The sequence below is a fragment of the Lonchura striata genome, chromosome 2, assembly GCF_046129695.1.
Source record: "Lonchura striata isolate bLonStr1 chromosome 2, bLonStr1.mat, whole genome shotgun sequence".
Lineage (NCBI taxonomy): Eukaryota > Metazoa > Chordata > Aves > Passeriformes > Estrildidae > Lonchura > Lonchura striata.
Genome location: NC_134604.1, coordinates 110,697,496 through 110,721,971, shown reverse-complemented (window position 1 = coordinate 110,721,971; position 24,476 = coordinate 110,697,496). Strand labels below are relative to the sequence as shown.

The following is a 24,476-nucleotide window of genomic DNA, read 5'->3' as shown; positions in this document are numbered from 1 at the left end:
AGGTAAAATATTTTAAAGTATATGGTTTTGTTAAAGCTAATGCAATGCAGTTTTACATCCCATTAACTAACATTTACTAACACCTTTCATGAAGATATATCCTAGATAGGTATATAATATGCTTAAGCAGAGAGAGGTTCAAGTTTATTTTACAAAGGTCAGTAACCAGAATGTTGGATTCAGTACATGTGAAACATCAGGATGATGAATGGGTCTTAAATAATCATTTAAATGGGAACATAAAGTAAATCTGCTTTGTTGCTTTATTCCTCTCAAAAATTAAGGATATGTTTTCATTGTACAAATTAGAATTTAACAAACAACTCTGATAATGTAGTAAAGAGAAGTATTTGATTCCTTTGTCAAAGTTAAAATTTCTCTCTTTTTTCTCCTCTCTCCTCTCCTTTCTTTTTTGGATAATGTTCCTGTGAGACTGTGGGTTGTGAGGTTGTGGCACTATAGTTTTGAGATGGATTCTTTGCTTCAGACCAACAATCAGCCCAACTCACCTCTCTTGTCTCTACTTTCCATGTGCTCCTTAAGGAAGCTCAGTTCAGTGTCAGTTCAATGTCCCTTGATAAGTCATACTTTTTTTCCCCTGCTAAGGCAGGTTTTTCTTCTCCAAACCGAGTTCTGTCAGGATCCTTAGAACAAATATTGTTTACTTAATGAATTTACTCTGTTTTACAGGAACTATTGTTCGACGGCAGCCGATTCCACTTCCACCTCCTCATGAGGATCAGTTCTATACTATGTATCATTTCAATATCAACACAGAAGTAATCTTTTATGGCCGAAAATACAAGATTATAGATTGTGACCTGTACACAAAAAATTTCCTGAGGAAGATAGGAATCAGACTAAATCCTCCTGCAAGCTGTCCAGATGACCCATACACCACGGAGCGGCAAAAGGTCAGGAGGGGCAGCAATGGTGAAAAAAATAAAAATAAAAATAAAACTTGATTTGAATGCATATTAGTTATATGCATTACATACATTATTTCTTTAGTATCAAATAGAAAGTAGCTATTTCAAGAGTAAATCCCAAGAGAAAACTTGGATTTAAAAATTTTGGAATGTGGCTCATTGTACTAAATAAATAATTTTCTCTTAATGTGTTCACACACATTTTAAAACAGAATAAAATTAATTAGGAAAAATAATATAAGCCTCTCAGTATTGAACTGAAAAGAAAAAAAGGTGTACATATTACATGTTCTACTGTAATTTACATGTTCTACTTATGATTTTGCTTGAGCTCATCTGATGATAATGAAGACTTTTAAAGTGTTTAAAGGAAGATCTAATTGGAATTGTGGTTCCAACCACCCAAGGCTTCCTGCAGACTCTTTTCTTTTATTCATATGTTATCTTCCATCTCTACTCCAGCATGTTTTTAACAGCTCTTTACATGTGTAAAGCAGATTCTTCTGCCATACAGAACCCAGTGTTCTGCAGTTTTAAGACTTCTGATGTTTTATTTGCCTCCCTCTTTTGTAAGTGTATGGGATCACATATACACAAACACACACCTCCAGAAGTCTCACTCACAACTCCTAGATTCAATGTGGATTCCCTGTTGCAGGATTGGTTGTTTTTATTTATTTTTCCCCCTCTGGGAATAGTAATGGGAGTGATGTTTTCTGTTGTGAATAATAGCAAGTTTTTTTCAGTTCTGTTTTCCTTGATTAATACGAGTGCAAATGACACTTGACCTGACTCTTAGGACTTTTGGCCCATAATATGCAGCCTGTTGTGACAGATCCAGCCTGGTCCTCTGAAAGCAGCAAGTACTCCCTGTGTCTGTGGCATCCTCAGTGCTCCCAGTGAGCAAACTGCTGCGGGTCACAGCAGCAGTAATGGGAGGTGCCTGTGCCTGAGATGTGTAGGACAATTTCCATGACTCTGAGGCACTCTCAGGCCAACAAGTTGGTTTCTCTTCATTTATGCTGCCAGGCTTGTGCAGTCCCCCAGTGAAAAGCAGCATTTGTAACACATCTGGTTCTGTGTTGTGGTGACTCAGCCTGGCCATGGGTTTCTTTTCCCTTACTCAGCCCCTGTAGGTAACAGCTGTGCATATAAACACATGCTGAGTTTTCTTGATACTGTCAGACTGTGTCAACATTATGAATAATACTGCATAACCCACTTATGTTTTAGTATTTTTTTTAACAACAAGCAAAGCATTCAAGAATTGGGCATAACAATCCCTAAAGAGATTGGAGAGGGGAAAAAGGTTTGAGAAACATGAGTTTCAGAAGACAAAAATTACTAAAATATATGTCTCCATGTTGTCAGTTGTTGAGAAATTCCAGAAAAGTATTTTAGCAGATTCTGGCTGCCTTAAGCTTTCAATTTTCTGTGAAAAAATTACCACCTAATTTGTGGAAGGTAATTTTTTTTGATTGCTCTGGGCTACTTTGAGCAAAATTAAATTGGTTTCCACAAGACTCCCAGTACATGGCCAGAAAATGAAGGTATGAAGGAAGGTAAGGAATGAGATGGGATAGAAAATGAGGCCAGTGGAAAGTGCAGTAAACCATTTAGACTCATATTTCACAGAATTACAGAACCATTTAGGTTAGAAAAGACCTCTGAGATCATCAAGTCCAACCGGTGACCAATCCCCACCTTGTCACCCAGACTAGAGCACTGAGTGTCACATCCATGTGTTCCTTGAACACCTCCAGGGATGGGGCCTCCACCACTTCCCTGGACATCTCCTTCCAATGCTTAAGAACCCTTTCCATGAAGAAATTCCTCCTGTATTGCTGGAGGTGGTATTCCATGGATGATGATGGTGTTACCTGGTTCTGTGGCTGTGTTTTGCTGCCTAGTGCATCTTCAAGGGTGAGGAAGGAGGAAAACACTGGGAAGGTAAATAACTTGGTTCTGATCTCCTTGGTTTAAGATTTGATGCCCTGAAAGAATGGGATTTTTCCCTCCCAGATTTTTAAGGCCAGAAGGTGTGTTAGTGGATAAAGAGATATTTGGACAACAATATAAATTGTCCATAGTCAACATTGTTTTCTGTTAAGACAGTTCAGCTCACATTGTCCCATCAATGTGTGTCACCATTCTTCTTTGGAAGCAATTTTGTAGATGAGAAGGATTATCTTGTCCCTTTTAATGCACTTTGGTCATGTGAATTTTGACTTATGAAAAACACTCTGTTCAAGTCATTGTTTATATATTGAACAAACAGTATAGAAATGCAGTCCTTGGACTGGATCATCATCCTGGGACCCAGTTTAACCCACTGCTACTGGTTTTGCAGCAACCATGACTGCAGGAAGCACCTTGTCACATGAGCTGGAAAGCATCTTTAGTTGAACATTTGCTGTTCCTTATGAGACCCATGGGTGTTTTGAGAGGAGAACAAGCACACCCAGTATCTGCCAACTGTGTAACATGAATCAAAAGTTAAAAATCTATGTTTTAAAGTTGAACGACAGAAAATGCCAAAGGGAAAAGAATAAATTGATTCTTTACCCCACATTATCTGTAAGAAATCATTTTTAAGGAAGTAAATCAGGAAGAGTGATGCTATTTGGTGTTCTAGTTATCTGATTACCACAGGCAGTTTCTTGAAAATATGAGCTGTACTGTAAATAATTTAACAATTCCTGATCTAGAGGATCTTGTTGCAAGAAAAACAAGGATTAAAACCAATCCAAAATAGTTTTTATGTTTTTTTCTGAGGGCACAGCAACCCTGTAAATACTCCTCTGATAATGGCATAAATCATATTTCATGTATTGTAATGGTGTGGTGTCATTTCAAAGTCCTAAACCCATGTTCTAAAGTTAGACAGCACCATGCAGTTGTGATCTTGTTTTTAGGAGTAAATAATTAAAAACCCATTTCTCTTAATTTCTCCTTTACCAGAGACATCTGGCGAGCACGAATCCTTTCCATCCTTATGAACGCTTCGACACTTTGAAACAATTTCTGGAGTTTGATGGACAAGTTTTGGGGTTTTCTGGTGTGTGGAATGACCCAGAATCGCAGCTTTCTGACCCACGGGAACTTGTTCTTCGTTATTATTTGTCTGATGATACTATTGATATAAGAGAAATTTTACCATTAAACTCAGGCCGGGACATAGTTCCATTTTTCCTCAAAAGAGATAAGCTTCCAAAGGTGAGAAATGAAAATTTCAAACTCTTCCACTAATTAAGAAATATTGAATGCCTTGATTTGAAAATCCTCTCTTAGGATTGTAATGATATTTAGAAAGTGTTTTCAGAGTATTAATCATAATTGCATGATTTAGGTTTTGCACAAATACTTGTGTAGTAAATTAATAAGTGATGGAAAAATATCTTTAGGCTTGTCATACTTAAACTAAAAGGAGCATTTAGTCACAGACTAATGTCTTATGATTTGTCTTATAATGTCTTATGATTTTCTTTCTTCTATATTAATGTATTAAAGTAACTGTTTTAACAAAACTGAATAATGGAAGACAAGAAAATTGATATTGATAAGCTGATGAATAACTGAGGTAAATTCAGATTTGATCTAGGACTTACATTTGCAGCCTTTGGAAAAGTCAGTTTTAGTATTCTATAACATTACCTCTTCATAACAAATCTGGTGTGATTTCTTAAAATTGAGTTTCTGGGTTTGGGACATTAAGCAAAGCCAATTAAAATCAATAGGAATCCATCAATAAGCTTTCTTGGACATTAATCATGAGAAAGGCTTGCCTCAGAGAAATCTTCAAAGGGTTTATATTCTCTGTAACCTATTATTATTATAAAATTACTCATCTGGATACACTTCTATAGCACTCCTGACAGATCCTGATGATAGAATAGCATCAGCCAACAGATGGAATAAAATACTGGGAGTCTTTCCCTCCTTTGCTTCTAACACTGATTATCTATTTGTGATACCACAGATGTACATGAGATTTTGTAATAAAAACCTACCAGCAAAATATTACACTGTTCTCACCTTGTAAGTCTTGTGTTCTGAGATGCTGATGTAGCAGTGGCTCTGTGATATCAGACCCCTTGGACCACTGAGGTTCATGTTGCAATTTTAAGGATTGGCCTTTTCCTGGAAATTTTGATAATGGCATCAGAGGAATCAAAAGTTGAGGGTTCAGGAGAAGTGGTAGGACAAAGTAACTAATTTTGATTACCCTGCATCAGCAGTTTATTAATAATTTTAAAATGTGACATAAATATATATTAAGTTTGATATTACTATGATAAATTACTTCTGTAATTTTAAAACTAACAATCTTGAAAACAAAAACACATCTTTGCCAACAGAATCATGCTGACTTGAATCTCCTGTGTTTGTGTAGTGGATAGGACCAATCCTGGATGGTTCTTTGCATGTTTTTATAATTATTACCAATCAAAATAATATCCTTTAGAGCAGATGTTGACAATGATGTGGTACTTTGGGTATGCTGACCTTTCCTTTCTGTTTGCTTCCAAGAGAGAGTAAGGTTCTGAATGCTGCTTCTGGCATATGTACATTCTGGCTTTAGGAATATAACTTTTGGCTTTTAGATGTAGTACTAGAATCTTAGAATTTATTAAAAATTCACTCAGAAAAAGACTGCATTAACAGCCAGTTATAACAAACCTGCTGGTTCTAAGGTAGCAGAATTCTCTTTCTTCACTGACACCCCTATTTCTGAAGAGTTGGTCTCTTTCCTTGCAGAATGCTCCTGCTGCTCTATATTATCCAGGCACCATCACCAATTACACTTTGCTCAATGTGCTGGGAAAGTCAGAAAGAAACAAAGGCTATTACATTCGGGACGTTCTGCAGGTCAGAAATTACTGAGTGCCTCCAGCTGTTGAATATCTTTATTGTAGTTTTTGTAATTTCTATGGTTGTTATCCCCTGCAACAAAGAGAGTTATTTATGAAATTGTGTTGCCACTGGAGAGTAGCTCAAATGAGAACTACTGAGATTTGCTGAATGTAAATCCCACATTTGTAAAAGTGAAGTAAAAGTGATGGGGTGAAATATACTTGCCAATGGACTTTGAAGGTTATGTGTTAAATCACACACACTAAGTGACCTGGGTTTTAACAAAGGTTGTGTGATTCTGAGATTTATGGAACTGCTGTATAAATGTTCCTTCTTCTATTAGACAGGAGCAGTGCATCCAGAATTTTACAAAGACAGCGACTTGAAAATAGGGGCAGTAATTAATGTTTGGGGAAGGCAAATATTACTCTGTGATTGTGATGAATTCACGAAAGAACATTACAGGAAAAAGTATGGAATTGGTAAGTAGTGATCATTATCCTTTCCTTATGAGAATTTTTATACTTCTGAATTTAGCAGAGCTGTCTTCAAATTTTATTACTGACAAAACATGTTCATTAAAAACCTTTAGCAATAACAATCTGTTGTAGGCTGTTAGCAGCAAAGCAGTAATTTTGCAGGTAATCCAGAAGGGCTTTCTTATACATTGCTCCCTTGAAAACTAGCATATAATGTGTATGTTCTGCTCCTAATGCCTCTATTTGAAAACTACAGTGACAAAATAGTCAAATGGATAGACTGGCATATCTTCTTCTTTCCCCTCCCCTTCCAATAGCTGTGTTTGCAATCAGAAAATAATAAAGAGCATGTAGTAAGTGGGTAAGTAGAATAAGCTCAATTATTTCCCCTTATATTTCATCTTATATGGATGTCAGAATCCTCACATAATAGGATTTTCTGACATGACAGTTTTAGTCTATCACATCATTGGTTTTTACAATGCAGTTTTGTGTATTCTGGACCATTATCTTGTATCTTGTGTGTATCTTGTGAAGTTTCAGTACTAAATTCTGGAAACATTTAGCAACTATGTCCATTATGGAAAAGCATTTTGGAAATGAATAACAACAGGAGCCTTAATTTATCTGTCTTTGAATATCCCCAGTCAGACTTGCTAATGGTTCCATCATGGACATCTTCCTGCAAAAATTACTTAGTTATTTTCTGTCAGTTTATTCATTCAATAAATATAGCTGAGAATCTAGCTATTCAGAGATGGTTGGAAGAATCCTACTATGGCCTTTCCCTGCCACTGTTAAATAAAACACCTGAGCAGACTATTTCTGTTATCTTGTGATCAGATAGATGTGTGTGTATCAGAGCTCGTCTGCTGCACTGGGGGAATTTAATGGTGTAGCATTGCCATTCAAACACTAGATTTATTATTTGGCAAAATATTTCTCATTAGGACCTTTTCAATAATACTTTGGCATGTCTGTACCAAAGTAAACCTGATCTTGCCAGTGTGTGAGGAAACCATATTCAATAACCATGGTATTACCTGCAATAATAGCAAATTTAACTTTAGAGATGTAAAATAGGGGGTTCTGCTCTGAGAATTTCTTCAGGCAAGACCACTGCTATTTTTTGGCAGCAATATCCTCTGTCTGAGCAAATTATCCTGAACAGAGAATGTGGATTTCTTACTCAGGGCAGGCAATAAATGAAATGCAACTGACCATCCTGGATCAAACAACCAAGTGACACACAAATGCCCTTCCCCTCCTCTAATTCTGGCTCAGTAATTGCTGCTTATGTCTCTGGATGTTAAAAGTTAGATGGTTTGCAAGTTAGGGGAATTCAGAAGTTGCTGATGTGCAGAATTCTAGAAAACTGTAGGTGGTCTAGTCTCTTCCTCTTCTGCAGTAAAGGAGATTTCTTTGCTTCCTGAGGTATCTTGTCCTAACCTCATAGTTAAAAATGCTGCTTAAAAACTAGTCTGAAGCTGGTTTGTGTAAACTGAGAGTAAATTTTTTCTCTTATCTCAGTTGGACTTGGGGAACAACTGCTCAGTATTCTCTTTCAATAACATCATATATATCTGAACACTATTCCAATACAAAACCTTACTCCCCTGCCCTCATCCCAGGCCATTTGCTGCTAAGGGAAAACATTTCAGTCTTTCTCCATAGTCCATTCTTTTATATCTGTGATAATTTTTCTCAGTGCTCTCTCCAGTTTCTCTGCTTCATTGACACCAAACACACAAAGATGTGCTCTAGCTGATACCTTTGGGAAACTGGGAAGTGTTTTACACATACCTTTAAGGATATATGATAGCAAAAACTCTGGCTGACATGGAAAACCATCCATCTTGATGCAACCTGTCTTGTTCACAGAGAATACTTTCTTAGAGCTAAGGGATTCACACACTTGGCTGTAAAATTCTTTCCTGCTTTCCCCACAAGGATTAAAAAAATGTAGGTATGACTTTTTAACTGGAAGGGACCAGAAGTAGAATCAGTAGACCAGGGTAGGTTTTGGCTTAAAAGCAGGCTTTTAGAGAGAACTTGTGAATCTTCACCTTTTACTCTTAGTGATTTACACATTTTGTGTGTGTCTGTGGATGTACAAGGTACTCTCAGTGGGCTCAGTCCCACAAAGTGCTCAGAATTCCACTCCCATACAATTAAAACTGGAATGGACTTAATTGCAGTTCCAGTCCAGGGAGACCATTTACTTGAGCAAGAGTAAGCAAGTGGATAAATTAGTTCTTACATCAAGGCACAGTACTCAGCACCTCATGGAACCAATCCAGCTGTTTTGTTATTGTGCTTTTATATTACTCCTCTTCAATTTATACTCTTCTGCCAAAGCCATTAAAGAAGCTGACATTTATTTTTGAGTCTGCAGTTTCAGCACAAGTCGCTTGCCCACAGAATTTTCCTCTTAGGAGAATGAAGAGTAGTTTAGATTTCTCTTGAAGAACATGATATATTTGTAATGTGGGGTTTGCCTATTTTAATATCTTTGTGAAAAGCAGAGTTTCTCCACTGATGAATGTAGCTAATGCTCTTCAGTAGGAAGCTCTTGGCATTACTGTCACCTAGAAGTACTATGAATGCAAGAGAAAATGCATTAATGTGTGAAGTTACCTGTCAGACTTGCTAGTGCAGCCTCAGAGGAGGAGAAAAGGACTTTGTGGCCATGTAGGTGTTGTGGTCACCCTGCTGAAATGCGAAACAGGCTGATGTGCAATGGAGGGAAGCTGATACTTGTCCTTCTCACTTAATACAGAATCTTAGCACAGAGTATAAAGTATTCTTTCTTAAATAACAGATTACTCAAGATGGAATAAAACCAGAAAAATCTGGTTTCCTACAGCTTTTTCTTCCCTGTCCCAGCACCTCCCAAGCCTGGCTGCTGAGGCTTTTCAGAGCACCCTGCAAAATCCCTGTGCTGTGCCGGCTCTCCACCCCTCCCACCCCCTCAGTTCTCAGGCTCCAGCCCTGACCCGCTGCCGGGGCAGGGCTGTGTGCTGCTGGCCAGGCAGCTGCTCCTGGAGAACGGGAGAACAGCTGACTCCTTGCTTTCCCCTCAGCGGGGCACTAAAGCCTGCTGCCAGTTTTCACTAGGCTCCTCAGAGGTCAGTGTCTCTGGTGTTTAACCTCTCCACTACACGTGGTGGAGACTGAGCAGCAACTTCTAAATATACTTTGCATACATTTTTTCCTTTTTATGCCCAGGTAACTGTAATAGTCATTAGAAAGTAAGTCTGTAAGTGGAGATTTTCTTTGAATCAGGGTAAACACTGTCATGTTTCAGCTGCATGGACAGTTCTGTGAGCACTAGGTTTTCTTTATTCCTGCATGTAAAAGTCATGGACATGGATTTTTTTTTTGCCTTCTTATTTTGCTTCTTATCTCAGTTGCGAAGCAGACTATCACTAGAAGGTCTCAGCTGCTTGTCATACATCTTCTCTGTATAAAGAACACTATGCTAACTGCCATCTTCCCAGGTTATCACCACCTCTTTATATTGTCCAAGTCGAGTGGGATTTCTCTTTCCTGTTCCTGGCTTTAATGGTCAGAGGTGCCTGTCCTCTTCCTCTGAAGGTAGAATTTCTTTCCTGCTTCTAAGCCCTGATATTCAGTAGAGTTATCATTCTAATCCAAAGTATGTAGCGCTTGGCTCTTCCTTGAAATATGGTCTTATCTAACACATGAGAGTTTTTCTGCAGTTCTTCAATGAGGGCAGAAGGTAATCTCACACTTTTTATCAAAATCTCAGAATGTATATTGAAATTGAAAACTGACAAGCTAATTCAAGCTGGTTTAATGCTGCCTCTCCAGCAAATTCTTCATGAGGCATTTAGTTTTTCTTACTAAAAACGTTTTGCTGTCTTCAAATTGTTTATATGCTAAAGGTGTGGCTGGAGCTGTTTTGTCTCTTGCTGTTCCCAGTGCTTGTTCCAATCTCACTCAGGTTTTGAAGTCCTGAGAAAACTACAAGCATGTGGTCCATGTTTGATAAACCAGGTGAAATAACCCCCCAAGTTACTGCAGTAACACGTGATGAAAATATACATGGCAAAAATACCTGTGCTATTCTTTCTGGAAGTAGAAATTTGTAATCCCAGACTTTCCCTTTACTCTTTACCCACTGTAAATTTACACTGAAAATGTTACAGCCTGGAAAAATTGCTTCCTTTTCTAGACTGGACAGAGGTAATTTACTTAAACATATGAAAGTGTCATCTGTCTGTCTGATTCTGCTCTAATGCTGTGTGGCATTGCAAAGATGAAATGAGTTTTGAGCTCAGGTAGCTGGCTCTTCACAAGTTCCCAAAATGAGTTTTTGACTAGTTTTGTAACCTGTATTTCTCTATGGCAATTTCTTTCTGAATTTCCTCATTCACAGGAGAGAATATGAATATATAATCCTTTAAAATCCTGGAAAATATAGGTGACACAAGACTGGATGTTTGCATTTTTCTTTTTAGTGAATCTAAACAGGTGACGATCAGTCTCTTGTCTCAGGTAAGAAGTGACATGACAAGATAAAACAGCCTCAGAGGAGATTTATATTGGATATTAGGAACCATTTAATGACTGAAAAGGTTGTCAAGGTAGAGCAGACTGTGCAGGGAAGTAGTGGAGTGGAATCATCATCTCTGGAAATGTTCAAAAAATGTGTAGATGTGTCACTTGGGGACATGGTTTAGTAGTAGACCTGACAGTGCTGGGTTAATGGTTGAAACTGGTGATCTCAGAGGTCTTTTCTAAAATTAGTGATTCCAATATTCTATGAATGACACAAGTTTGTTTTACTCCAGGAATGGGAATCAAAGGGCTGAACTTCCCTTTGGATTTCACTTATTCCAAGCTTCACTTGAGAGGTACTCAACATATCCTCCAGGGATAAAACATTATTCCTCTTAATTTAAAATTTCCTTTTAGTTTATAAATCTATTTTTCATCCACATGTGCTAAAGTTTACAAAAGGGGAAATGCTTTAGCTTCTCTTAATTAATGCCTTGTGCATGGATGTGAATGTGCAGACTGTGACCAGCATGTAAACACAGGAGCTTCTTGTCCTCTGTGTCCAGGGTCCCACGCAGTTGCCCTGGTACCCCGAGCGCTTCTGGCAGGACTTGTGACACCTGAGCAGAGAGGCGGGGCTCTTGTTTGCCAAAATCCGCTTTTCCATGATCCTAATCCGCTCTTCCACGATCCCAATGGAAAACGAGCGCTCGGGCGGATGAGCAGCACCGGCCCCCCGCCGCCTCCGCCGCGCCGCCACCGGGTGGCGCTGTGGGAGCGCGGAGCCGCCGTTCCCAGTGCCGCTCCCGGCGCGGGACTCGGGAATCCAGCCGGGAATTCAGCGGGAATCCAGCCGGGAATCTCGCCGCGAATTCAGTGGGAATCCAGCCAGGAATCCAGCGGGAATCTCGCCGGGGAATCCTGTGTGCTGCCTGCGGTGCTCAGCACCTGTAGGCATCGGGGTTTACTTCCCCACTCCGTCTATGCCGATTTACAGGCTCCCTGTTTATGGTATCAGGAATTGCCTGTATCAAGCACACGCTGTGTTTTGGTCACAAAGAGTGCTTAGAAAACAGGAGATCTCATACAGTTTAACGGGAATCTCATGTGGTTTAATAAGAACAAGTTCAAGGCACTGCACCTGGGCTAGGGCAATCCCCAGTATCAATTCAGGCTGTGGGATGGGCAGATCCAGAGCATCCAGGCAGAGAAGGACTTGGGGGTGCTGGTGGATGAGGGGCTGGATATGCCCTGGCTGTGTGCCCTCTCAGCCAAGAGGTCAGGGGTGTGCTGGGCTCTATCCAAAGCACCGTGGGCAGCAGGTGAAGGCAGGATTCTGCCTCTGCTCCACTCTTCGGAGAACCCCACCTGCAGTCCTGCATGCAGCCCTGGGGATCCCAGGCCATGGACCTGTTGGAGAGAGTCTAGAGGAGGCACCAAGCTAATTAGCACCTCTCCTATGGGCAATGGCTTGGAGAATTGGGCAGTTCAGAAGGCTTTGGGGTGACCTAAATGTGGCCTTCCAGTACCTGAAGGGAACAGACAAGAAAAATGGAGAGACTATACAAGGGCCTGTAGTGTCAGGACAAGGCTTCACACTGAAAGAGGGTGTGCTGAGATTAGATATTAAGAGGAAGTTCTGTGCTGTGAGGTTGGAGAGGCAATGGAACAGATTGTCCTGAGAAATCTCAGATGCCCCATCCAGAGCAGGTCCAGAGAAGTGCAACAGAGCTAGGGAAGGGTCTGGAGCACAAGTCCTGTGAGGAGTGACTGAGGGAGATGGGGCTGTTCAGCCTGGAGGCTCTGGGGTGATCTTATCACTCCCTACAACTCCCTGAAAGGAGGTTGGAGCCAGGTGGGGCTTGGGCTCTTCTCTCAGGAACCAGTGACAGGTTGAGAGGACACAGTCTGAAGCTACTCTAAGGGAGGTTTAGGTTGGACTTTAGGAAGACATTCTTCACAGAAACGGTGATTACATATGGGAATAGTCTGCCCAGGGAGGCAGTGGAGTCACCACCAGGTTTTTAAGGAAAGGCAGGACATGGCATTCAGTGCTATGGTCTGATTGACAAGGTGTTTGGTTATAGGTTGGACTTGATCTCAGATGATCTAATTGATTCTGTGATTCCTGGAGTTGTTCAAGGCCAGGCTGGATGGAGCTCTGAGCAGCCTGGTCTAGTGGAAGGTGTCCCTGTCCATGACAGGGGGGTTGGAATGAGGTGATCTTTAAGGTCCCTTCCAGACCAAACCATTCTATGATTCTATGATTCTATGAGTATGTGATTTTGGTGCATGTTTACACATACATACTCTTTCCTGGTGAAAATTACTTTGAAGATTTCTGAATGGTTTTCTTTGGGCTTGGCCTTTTTGCTTCTGAGTCCCAGAAAGGGACTGTAGTTTCTATGGAGAAGAATGTCGGTGTGGTTTTGCAAAACCCTTTTTGACTGATTCAGGTGAAACTATCAGCTTTTTTAGTCAGACCATATTCTTCTGGATAACTCATTGTTTTCAGGCTAAAGAAAGACTCTGACATCTGAGTGCTTGCTTTATTTTTCAACTCACACTGCTGTTAGGCAAGTCAGATTTCAGGAGTGTTGTGCTTTGATCTTCTGATATAGCCATGTTTAAAACATTTTAATCACAAACCAGTTCAGTGTTCAAAGTGACAGCAGTTTTGTCACCCTCTCTTTGCATTGAAACCCATGCTGCAAGTTTAGGTTATCCATCTCTCTTCAGTTCTGGGTAGAAAAGTTAAGTTTTAAAGGGAAAAACCCCTTTATTTCATGAGATCCACTTTTATACACTGTTATCCTATCTCTTATATTCCTCTGACCTGAGGCAGACCCTGTGCTGAGCAGATCTCCCGAGGTCCTGTCCAACCTGAGTTATCCTGTGCTCCTGTGGCTCTTGTCTTCTTTTTCCACAGATCTGCCCATTTGTTTTCTCCCATATACAAGTTCCTTATTTTCCTTTCACCCTTTCCATTTTCCATGAGCCTCATTTAAGCAGCAGACTGAGCTCCTCTGCCAGGTTTTATGTGAACACACTGGAAGCTGTCCTGCAGCAGAAGGGGTGCAGGGGTGCAACAAGGGGCCAAGTGGGACAAGAGTTTCGCCAAGAGAGGAGTAATGAGAATCATGGAAGCAGCACTTTTGGGAGGTACCTCTGTGGGAATTGAGTGCAGGTCCCTGACCAGATATGCCTCTGCTCAGTCAGGACAGCTCCTGTTGTGTACCTGGGATAGTCAGGACCACTGATCACTGCAAGACAACATTTCAGTCTGGAGAAAATCAGGAAAAAACAAAGCTTCCCAAAACTCTGGATATAGTGAGTTGTGGGCTGAAGTTATTTGCTTTAGTGTACCAAGGACTTTTAATATATGTATGTTTTAAAAAATGAATAAAATTTTATTTATGTATATTTTTCCTCTGATGAAAAGCACAGGGCAGGAAACTAATAAGACAGTTGTTTACTTAATCATGTTGTCTCAAAGGATGAAGCTAAAAATTAATTTAGAATTTTTAATTTACTATTTTATCTCATTTTGAAACTTTTGTATTTGTCTTTCTTTTTGCCTGTGTATCTTAATGACATTTTTCAAACATTTTAAGATTATAGATGAAATCCTGAAACCCTCAAATAAATAATTTTGCTGTTGGCTCTATGGAGTCTTTTTCTACCCTGTAACAATAGGAGGGATCCTGGTTTGACTTTGATCTGTGGTCTGTTACAGAAGTTGGCTATTAACTGTTCATATTGGAAGTTTAAATCCTTGGTAAAATGCTTTCATCACAGCAGTAACAAATAAGTCTTGCTCTCTTTGCTGCAGTGGATTTCACCCCAATTCAGTATAAGAAGCCACCACCTGCAAAACCAGAAAAAATTCTTCCTCCTTACAATGGATTTGGTTCTGAAGAAGATTCTTTGAGCTCCTGTAAGGGTGTGGTTATCAAGCCTGCCCACAAGGATTACAGGCAATTCCTGGTGAAAGACAGGTATTTTGTGTGAAAAACAATTTCAGTTTTTAAAATTATGTATTTTTGGGAAGGAGATACATGTTATGTGGGGACGTAATTATTTTTTCAGCAAAATGTACAGCTCATCAGACTTTTAAGAGACAGGTGCATGAGGCCTGGGTCAGTGACATGGTACTCCAATTTTCTGCAAACTCTGCAAAGTTTCTCTTTGGAGAAGGCAAATATTATCACCCTTCAATCCTCTACCTCCTTCCCTGTGCTGTCTTCAGTGGGAGTTTGAGAGAAATCTTAGTGCAGGCATTAGTAGGAATTTTGGATGATCCAGCAGACCAACACAGATTTGTTTTACTTTCTGATACTTACTTTTTTTTTTTAATCTGCTGAATTTTATGCAGTTTACTGTAGCACTACTAAAGCTTTAACACTTTACTTTCCATTATGAAATGGTTAATTAAGCAACAGTTGTTGAAGCCAAATTAAAAAAGCAGTCTCCTGTTAAAGATTCACCTGGAGAATCTTTGTAAAAGAGGAAAGCAGTTAGAAAAGGAAATGTATTGACAGGGTGTATACAGACACTGGAAATTATTTAAAACACAATCACTCAATAAATATCTAGCTAGTAAGGTCATCTGGTGGACCTGAATTTGTGGGAGATAATCCTTGTATGAATTTCTATTCAGAATTTGGTTTAAAAATATACATACCTATATTTGTTCTTCCTTTACAAATTTTCTGGAAAGAAACTTTGGGCTTGATTTGCAACTCAACTTGAATAAAAATTAATTCCAGACCTGTGGGAGAGAAGTAATTTTCCCCTGAAAATTATTCCTTTCTGTCTGACCGACTCTATCTGGTTCTGTTAATTTAAGCTGAAAATGGTTTTTGACAAAGTAGTGAATCTTATGCCATTTTCCTTCCTGGTGCAGTAATAACACAATTAATGTATGTCACAAAACTCAGGAGAAGGCATCTCTTAGGGGTGAAAACTTTCTTCACACTGTTTTTGATTTCTTACCTGTTCCTTTGCTTTTTTAGATATGGCATGGACAGCAACATACTGCGCTACGGGGCAAAACTCATCACGGACAGCACCGTGGACAAGGATCGTAAATTCATTATTTCCTTCTTCCTCAGTGATGACACCATTTCCATTTTTGAATATGCAGAGAGAAACTCAGGTCAGATGTAGCAATGTCTCTAATCAGCCCCAGTTCCCCTGCTCATTTGGTTAGACTTTGCAGTAAACATTGTGGCCAGACTCAGCAGTAGCAGGAGCAGGGATATGGATTTTCAAATGCAATGGGAATTACATCAGCAGCCTGCTGCATTATCTTGCATAGCTGGATGTCATAGTAATTCATGATCTTCCTTACTCAGGATTACATTGTTCATTGTATGGCAGTACTTCACAATATCCTTTGGGAACTGCAAGTGTAATACCTTAGAACTTTTATTACATTTTAATTTGAAAATCTGACCTTTAAACATTTGCTGTTGTTGTGGATAACATACAGGGAATAGTATTGTAACTGGTGATAAATAGGGATAGGAAATGCAAGACATCAAGAATGAAAGACTAAATCCTTTGTTTTGCAAAACTGTGTTATGAAACATATACAGCATCCATTATATAGAAGCACCTCATGAAAGCCAAACAGCTGTGACACTTTCTAACATAGTTTACCATTAATCATGGAGTTCCGAGCATTTGAAGAGGGAAAATTGCCCTGTGCTAGAGTCTGGATGTGTGTTTGTGTACAATGCTGGACTGCATTCCAAGAGTCAAACTGACAGTATTGAAGTGACAAATAAATGCTTTGTTATGTATCAGTTCTTTGACCACATTTATCTTATTGCTGGAGCATGGTCACCAAATGTTGTCATATTTAAATTCTTTTGGCCTCTGTTGCTGTTTTGGGCTGCCTCCAGCTGAGGATACAAAAAGTTTGTGATTTTCAAGCATCTTTTTGTTTTCCTGAAGTGTCTTGTGGCTGGATGGAAGGACACAGCAGTGGGAAGGATGTTGGGAAGTCATTCTGTAATTCAGAGAGATGGGGGAACTTTGACTAAGCATGACCCTGGTGGAGTGATTAGTGTCTTTCTGTGAAGCCCACTAAACATCTTCAGCAACAGTTTCAGAGCAGTTAACATCCATTATGAGTGCATAAATAGGGACCTCAACCCCAACTAAAATACAAGTAATTCTCTAAGAAGTGTTTTGTTAAGGTGTAGAGTACCTGCTTAGGACTTTGATGAGTGTTCCCAGTTAATCCTGCTCCACTACAGCATCAAGATTTATCACTGTTATGGCAACAGTGTCTTCTTATCAATACTTTACTCATTTCCTGGGATCCAGTGGCCTGAAATTTATGCAACTTCTTTTGTTGCAGCTAAACACACACACACACACTTACGTATCTATTTAATATGTAATGTGGCTGTGAGGCTCAAGAGCAGCTCAGTTCTCCACCACTGAATGAAATGTTTGATTGGCATTTTTTAAGTCCAGAGATATCAAGGGTGCTAAAGGTACAGCTGCACTGTTAAATTGAAGAAGTCCAGGGAACAGTCTGAATCTTGGACCTCAAGCATGTGTACTGCCTGTTCAGTCACTTCTAGTTCTCCATTGCACCATTTCAACTAGACAAGGCCCCAGAGAGCCTTGAACACACAGTAATAATAGCTGTGACCTGAGACTCCAGATTTATCCTGCAGCACCCAGAGAAGAGTTAAACCATGCACTGCAGAGCAGATGTGGTCAGCTGGTCAAGCCATCAGCAGCATGAGTGCCAGGCCAGAGATTGCTGCCTGCCTTCCATTTATTTTGGAATGAGAATATGTGCTGGGATTTCACCTGGAAGTTCATTGAACACTGCTGGTCAAATAAAATGTGAAAAAATAAATGGGCAAATTTGCCCACTATTAGTAAAAAATGCTTCAAGGCACATATGAAAGGCATGTGTCTGTAAGTGGACTTTTAACTTCCCTGGTTGTTAAAACAGATGGATTAGGTGACTTTCAGAGGTGGTAGAAAGGTGAAATGAAAGGATGTGGCTGAGAACTGGCCACTGGAGAGTTTAGTGAGAACAGCACTGAAGAGGCAAGGAATGTGGTGCAGGAGGTAGAGCAGCAGTTGGGAAAAGGCCTGGGTCAGCACAAGTTCCCACCTTCCTTTTCTTTCTACTTCTTTTCTCTCACTATCCCTCCCTCATTTTAATCATATCTGAAGGAAAAGTTTATTAGTTTCTTCAGTGTTAAGAATGAGAAAGCTTTGTAGAGGTCAGGTAGTAGTGGCTAAGGAAAAGTAGTAAGACATCCAAAATAACAAATTGGCCATCCCTTTTATGCACAGGTTCAGAGGGTTGAAATGTTACCTTTTTATTTACATGAACTGGTACAAATTGGTAAGTAATGCTTCAAATCCCAATGCTTCAAATCCCAATCCTAAAAGGGAAGTAGTAAGTTGCTCTTCGTTTTCTCGTTTCAGCAACCTGAAGGTTTCAGAGAAGTACTTCACTCTAATATTAGTAACACTGAAATTCTATGAAATTCACAGGGCTGGACATCTTGAAGCACTTCTTGAGATGGGGATCAAAGCCTGAGAACTTTGGCTCCCCATGAAGAAGATCACAACCCCTTTTTTACTCAGTGTAAGACCCAGCCAACAGCTGTACAAACACCTGCAAACTCTGATCTGATCTTAATGGAAGAGGTTTTTCGTGGTGGTGTTTATTTTGTGCTTTGAGCCTGGCTTTTGTAGATTTCCATCAAAACTCCTTATCAGGTTTCAGTGTAAAATCTCTAACCTAATGAGATATTTTCAGTCATTTTTCTTTATACCACTTGTGATGTATTAACCTGTAACATTTAAAAAACCATTATGGGACAGAAGTAGGTTTCCAATCTAAGTGCACAATTGCAGGGAAATAGAGGGGCGAGAGTGAATTTCCAGTCTTACAGAAGAGGGGCAGGAGTGAATTTCCAATCCTAGCAACTGTTTTTAATATTAAATATTAAAAACAGTTGCTAGGATTATATAACCTAAAAATTTCTTATTTGTTTTTATAGCTGGGTGAAAAGGAATGTGTTAACATTAGAGTCACGTTAATGATTTGAATTGTTTTTTGATTCAAGCAAGATCTGATGATTACCATAGTGGAGGGTTATTTTTGTCTTTTATGGTGCTAATAAAGCAATTAAGACAGACATCTGCTCCAAACTCTGGTTTAATAAGTAGTTTGGGTTTCACATTCATTTATAATTTTGACTATAAAAGGCATTTGATTACACTGTTCATCAGCCTTTTTTTACTGGACTTGCATCAGTACCTGATATTAAGGCGTCATTAAATGTTACTAAAGGAAGATTTTGGCTTTTGGCTTGGAAGCTGAACTATCAACAGGAAGCAAACCCAGAGCTGTTGCAGGGCACATATCCCAGTGAAACTCTACACATGACAGAAGGTTTTCCAGAAAGCTTAGTACATGCAGTGCAGTCCTGTAGTACACCAGAAGTTAAAACATGAAACAGAAATGTTCCTTTTAGCATCTTACCCACCCTTGAGTACTTGTGCAGTTTCTAGTGACACAAATAAAATCATTATACTGTGAAAAGGAACCATGTGACATACCCACCTCACAAAGCAAAGAGCAGATCACAGTTAAATTGCATAGGCAGAACAATGTGTGGAAGACAATATCATATCTCTCCTACATTTAAAAAAAATTCAAAAGCACTTTAAAGGAAGTTAGAATTAAAATACATCAGAATTCACAATCTTTGTAGTACAGCGCTCTCTATGTGATTTTTATTTTTCTTTTTCTGCTTTTAACAGTTGAAGGATAATTGCCTGCATCTTAGTGTTTGGATCTTAGGGCCAGTTCCAAGGCTGGTGACAGGGTTATGGGAACGATTTGAAGAGGCACATTTCTGTCCTGTTGTAAAGAAAAGCAAAGCAGGGAAGGTGTTTGGCAGGCATTCAAATGAGACATGTCACAGAATGTGCACAGTGTCACTGTTGCTGTGGACACTGGCAGAGACAGTCCTTTTAGCAGTGAGAGGGAGGTGAAGAGAGTGTTCTGAGACAGGAAGTTGGAGCACAAAATGTGGTATAGAAATACAAATAATCTGGTTTGGGATGTCTTTTTGCTGATGGCTTGGAGTTTTTTTGTGTGTGTGTGGGTTTTTTCCAAGTAAAGCCATAATTAATTATTTTTAATTCTATTCCAATAGGGATAGCTGGTGGGAAGTTCCTGGAAAGAAGTCGCATTAAGAAGCCTGGGCAGGAACTCTTTAAGAGTGAGCCATCTGAATACTACAATGCTCAGGATCTGTTTGTTGGAGCCAGAGTTTGTTTCCATGGTCACAACTTTCTTTTGGTGGATGCTGATGAATACACATTCAACTACATGGAGAAGAATGCAAATGAGGTGAAGCAGGCTCTTGTTAATTTCTATTATCTCTCAGGACTGTGGTTTCTTCATATATTTTTCAGAATTATTTATCCTGTTTCCTCACCCAAGGCTCACAGCTCAGTGCTTTCTGTCTAACAATGCATTTAGGGGTTGCCAGCTGGGAGTGCAGGCAAGTCTGGCCACTCTTTACTGTCCATTCCCTTTTCCTTTCTCAGAATCCACTCAGTCTGCATCAGGGGTTGTGATGAGGGATATCCCTGCCTATTCCTTCTTGAGGCTGTTCAGGAAACTCTTGTCCCTGAGTTGATCTAGCCTTTGCTGAACCTACAGATACTGTCAGCTTCCACAACTTTCTGTGGTAGTAGGTTGAAAAGTTCACTGCCTGCTATGAAAAACAAATAACTGATAAAAGAAGATTCTTTATCTGTTTTAAACCAGCCTCCCACTAGTTTCAAGACCAGTTATACTGTTCTGAGGTTTGGGGAAGATCCTATTCACCTTATCCACCACCTTTATAATTTTGTGAATCTAAGACATTCTTCCCCCTCAGCCTAATCCTGTGCAGGTAAGAGTCTCACCCTTTTTAGTCTGTCCTTGCAAAGTAACTGAGATGTGGAGACTGGAACAGTGTTCAGTACTCAAGACGTGGACACATCCAATTTAGTCTTACTGATGAAGTTATTTTATGTCCTAATTTGATTTTTTGGGTTCATACACATTTTTCTACCAAAACATTTCCCTTGTAATATTAGAAATTCATATCCCAGTCAAGAATAAATTTACAGTGTTTATTGAGTTTTACTGTCTTTTCAGAGAGCAGAGCAATAAATTGAGAGGTGGAGTGCCTCTGCTGCTTTATACTTTAGCAGAATGGTGCAATTTTTTGTAAATTAATGTGGACTAGCACCATCTGCCTTCCCTGGAACAATGAGAAAGATCTGCAAAATGCTTGTGGATGTAAAATGCTAAGGCTGCTAAATGCTTAAAGCAGTAACATACAAAGCTGAAACCTCAAAAATGCAATGCAGTGCGTTTCCTTCCTGCTGCATGGTTTCTCCTCCTGGCAGAATCAAAACCAAACCTTTTCTCCAAAATTCAGAGCTCATCTTTAGATTGTAAATGTTCTTTGGAATGTTGTTTGCATTGATTTTCCTGGATCAAATGGATGAGACTTTAGTTCTCCAGACTGAATGATTGTATAGCATCAAAATAAAATCTGCAAAATGGGAAGAGGCAACATTAAAAATATGTAATTGATGTGAATTTTGAAAGATAGTGAACCTTTGAAAGGTTCTTTGCACAATTAAGGTTTTAATGGAGATGGTAGGAAAAAAAGGTTGATTCTCCCAGAGGTAGGTGCTTCACTCACATCCTTTGCCCTAGAGCTCCAGAAGTTTGCCTCAGTTCATCAGGGGATCACATTCTCAAATCACAACAACTTCAGCAATTACTAGAGAAGATCAGAGCTGGAAGATTGCTTAGAAAGAGGGGAAAGAATGTAAATATGGCTATTTGTTAGTAGTTTCTAAAATTAGAAAACAAATTATTTTCCTTCTGAATAGACAAGAAATTTCCTTCCAGCAGAACACATCAGTATGTTCTCTAAAACTGGTAAAAGAAATCTGTATGGAATATTTTTTTAATGGAAATTTCCATCTTTACCACAGTTCTATAGGCATATGGTGATTTAGATGAAATTTTGATTGGTAATCACAGTGCAGGTGAATATTGAAATTTTTTTGACACCATCTAAGATAGTTGGAAAGCTTTAATTTTCTGTTTCAAAATTATACTTAATTGTATTGTTTTTCTGCTAAAGGAAGAGAAATATTAGAGTCTTGTCATTTTGATTGCCACCTTTACTGAAAGTAACCTCAAGGACCTGGTTAAAACTTTTCATCACTTTGGGTTTCTTTTTCAATTTGAGGGAGAAAAATATTTATTTAGGAAGTGTAAATTTCCTTGCAAAACAGAGCAGGTGTCTTGTGCACAGTCCTACTGGTATTAGCCAGGTTTGGGGAGGACTGTTTCAAACATGGCATCACTGGAAGGGAATTCAGCATCTCTGAACTGTGTCAATTGTTCTAACTTTGCTGTGTGCTGCAGCACAAACATGGAAAAGGATTTTACTTCCATTGAATTTAGCATAATAATCTCTGAGTTAAGCAAGGCAATCAAACCAAACTAAACTGTGGCTAGAAACATGTTAGGAGTTTCATGAGAAGGGGGAAAGCTGGTGAAATTATTGCCTTGCTGCTCAGACACTCAATGGCTATGTAGATGTTTGGAATATGTAATTTAGGAAAAAAGATGTAAAAATACCTGTTTTGATAATGTAGAGAAGACAGGCTTCTAAATATTCAGAACACTTTGTCCATCCTGAAATACTCTGCTCTCTGAACCCTTCTGCTCAGTCTTTTCTCCCTGTTCCTTGCTTGAGCAGCAGAAGGCTGTATGCCTATGCCCCAAACAGTAACACCTTGGAGAGGGGCCTGGAAAAGCTGCTGCCTCTAAAACTCTTTGATTGCTGCTCCAAACCACTGCCTTGCAGAGCATTCCTGCCAGGGCTGCACCTGGGGTTTTGGCAGACACAGAAATTGTCTTCTCCAATTCTGAGAAAACCCTGCAAGAGCTGATGTATTGATTAAACTTGGATCAATTTGTACTGCTCTGCCAGTGCCATAGGGACTTTGAATACCCTTTTATAGATCACTTTGAACTGATACAAAGCTGTAGACACACTTCAGCACAGTTGGGGCTGAGGCCTGATTTTTATGTCCTGGTCCTTAATACTAGTCATACCAAATTTCAAATAATTGCTATTGGAAGAAAAGGGAGAAAAGTATTTTCAGGCAGTTCATTGTGCTTTTTAAGCTAGATAGAGCATGACAGATATAAGGATATAGCAGATAATCATACTTGAAGTCACCCCCAATTTAATGACTAAATACTTCTATGTTTTATATTAAAAATGAGTATAACAAATAAATCTTTGGTAGTGCACTAACACAACAATTTGAATATAGATTGAAAGCCATAATGCTTCAGTTCTGTTAAATCCGAGCTTATATTTATTTTAATGGTCTATTTAGGAAAAAATAAACATTTAAGCATTTTTATACTCAACAGGTAAAAGTGGTTTCTAAAAATTTTTCAATGTGCTATTGGATGTAAGACAATGCAGTCCAAAATGAATGAGACTGTTGGAACCTTTCTGGAGCCAGTGGTGAAAAATTAGCTTTAACATTGTGAAATTTATGACTCGAGAATTCAGTGAGGTGCACCAACGTAAAATGCGGACCAAGTTATTAGAACTGTACTTTAAATGTTCCTACTTCTGCTTTATAAATTCAATGTTTCAAACAAAAATGGATGTTCTTTTATGTAGCTGGATGAAGTTTTTTGAGAATGTATGATCTGATGATTTTTGTTTAATTGTTTATATTCTTAATAGTCTTACTGAGATTGCCATGGGCCCATTTCTCCAACCTGGACAGGTCCCTCTGGATGGCATCCTATCCTTTAGGTCTTTATAATCTCTGTCTTACTTTCCTCTTTTAAGTTCCCCATGGCTGACATTTGTGTCATCCTCAACAAACTGAAGAGCATGACAGAACCTTGTGCCAAAGAAATCAGAAAGACATTTGCTACTACTGACCCTGAGCATACCAGTGTGATTGGGTATGACACTTTCAGGTAAGACAGTGGGTTTGGGGTTTTAATAGTTAATAAAGGCACATTCCCCCAAAATGTATAAAGCATGACTGGGTTTTGATGCCTTCTGCCCAGTAGCTGACAAGTGGCATAGATTTGTTTTGCATTTACTTGGAGATTGTATGTAAAAAAGAATGTAAAATCCATGTTTCAGAAAAAAAAAAAAAAAAAAAGTGATAGTTTCAAGTAAGCTGAAAAGCACAAGAGAAATCTATCTACTTTTTATGGAGCTGACACAGAGTGTTGTGGAGAAGGGCACAAGTCAGCAGTAATATATATGCTGAAAGATAAAGAAAAGTCCATCCTGTGAGTCAAACAGTAGTTTGGAAATTCAAGTATGAATGTTCAAGTTTCCTCCTGAAAATGGTGTTTAGGTTTTGAACCATTGGTAAAAAAGACAGTCTTTACAAAATTAAGTTGTATTGAAATTAGAGAAGGCAGTGCTAAGCATATTTTAAAAAGATTGGAAAGCAGTAGTGAGAACCATAATTAATACTTGGATAGTAATTTAAGCATAGATAAAGGGAGAAGAAATCTGGATTCTGGCAATGATCCAGATATGGCAGTGGGCAGATGTAGAGA

The 24,476-nt window shown here is 39.1% G+C and overlaps 1 protein-coding gene across 1 annotated transcript in view; it reads left to right on the top strand.

Annotated features, from left to right (window-relative positions):
• EFHC2 (EF-hand domain containing 2) overlaps positions 1-24,476 on the top strand; it is a 53,207-nt gene that overhangs the window by 15,124 nt on the left and 13,607 nt on the right. The window contains exons 4-11 of the mRNA XM_077790904.1: positions 691-914; positions 3,891-4,145; positions 5,688-5,798; positions 6,127-6,265; positions 14,619-14,784; positions 15,802-15,944; positions 19,999-20,195; positions 23,743-23,876. Coding sequence (XP_077647030.1) covers positions 691-914; positions 3,891-4,145; positions 5,688-5,798; positions 6,127-6,265; positions 14,619-14,784; positions 15,802-15,944; positions 19,999-20,195; positions 23,743-23,876 — 1,369 coding nt within the window. The remainder of the gene's footprint in view (positions 1-690; positions 915-3,890; positions 4,146-5,687; positions 5,799-6,126; positions 6,266-14,618; positions 14,785-15,801; positions 15,945-19,998; positions 20,196-23,742; positions 23,877-24,476) is intronic.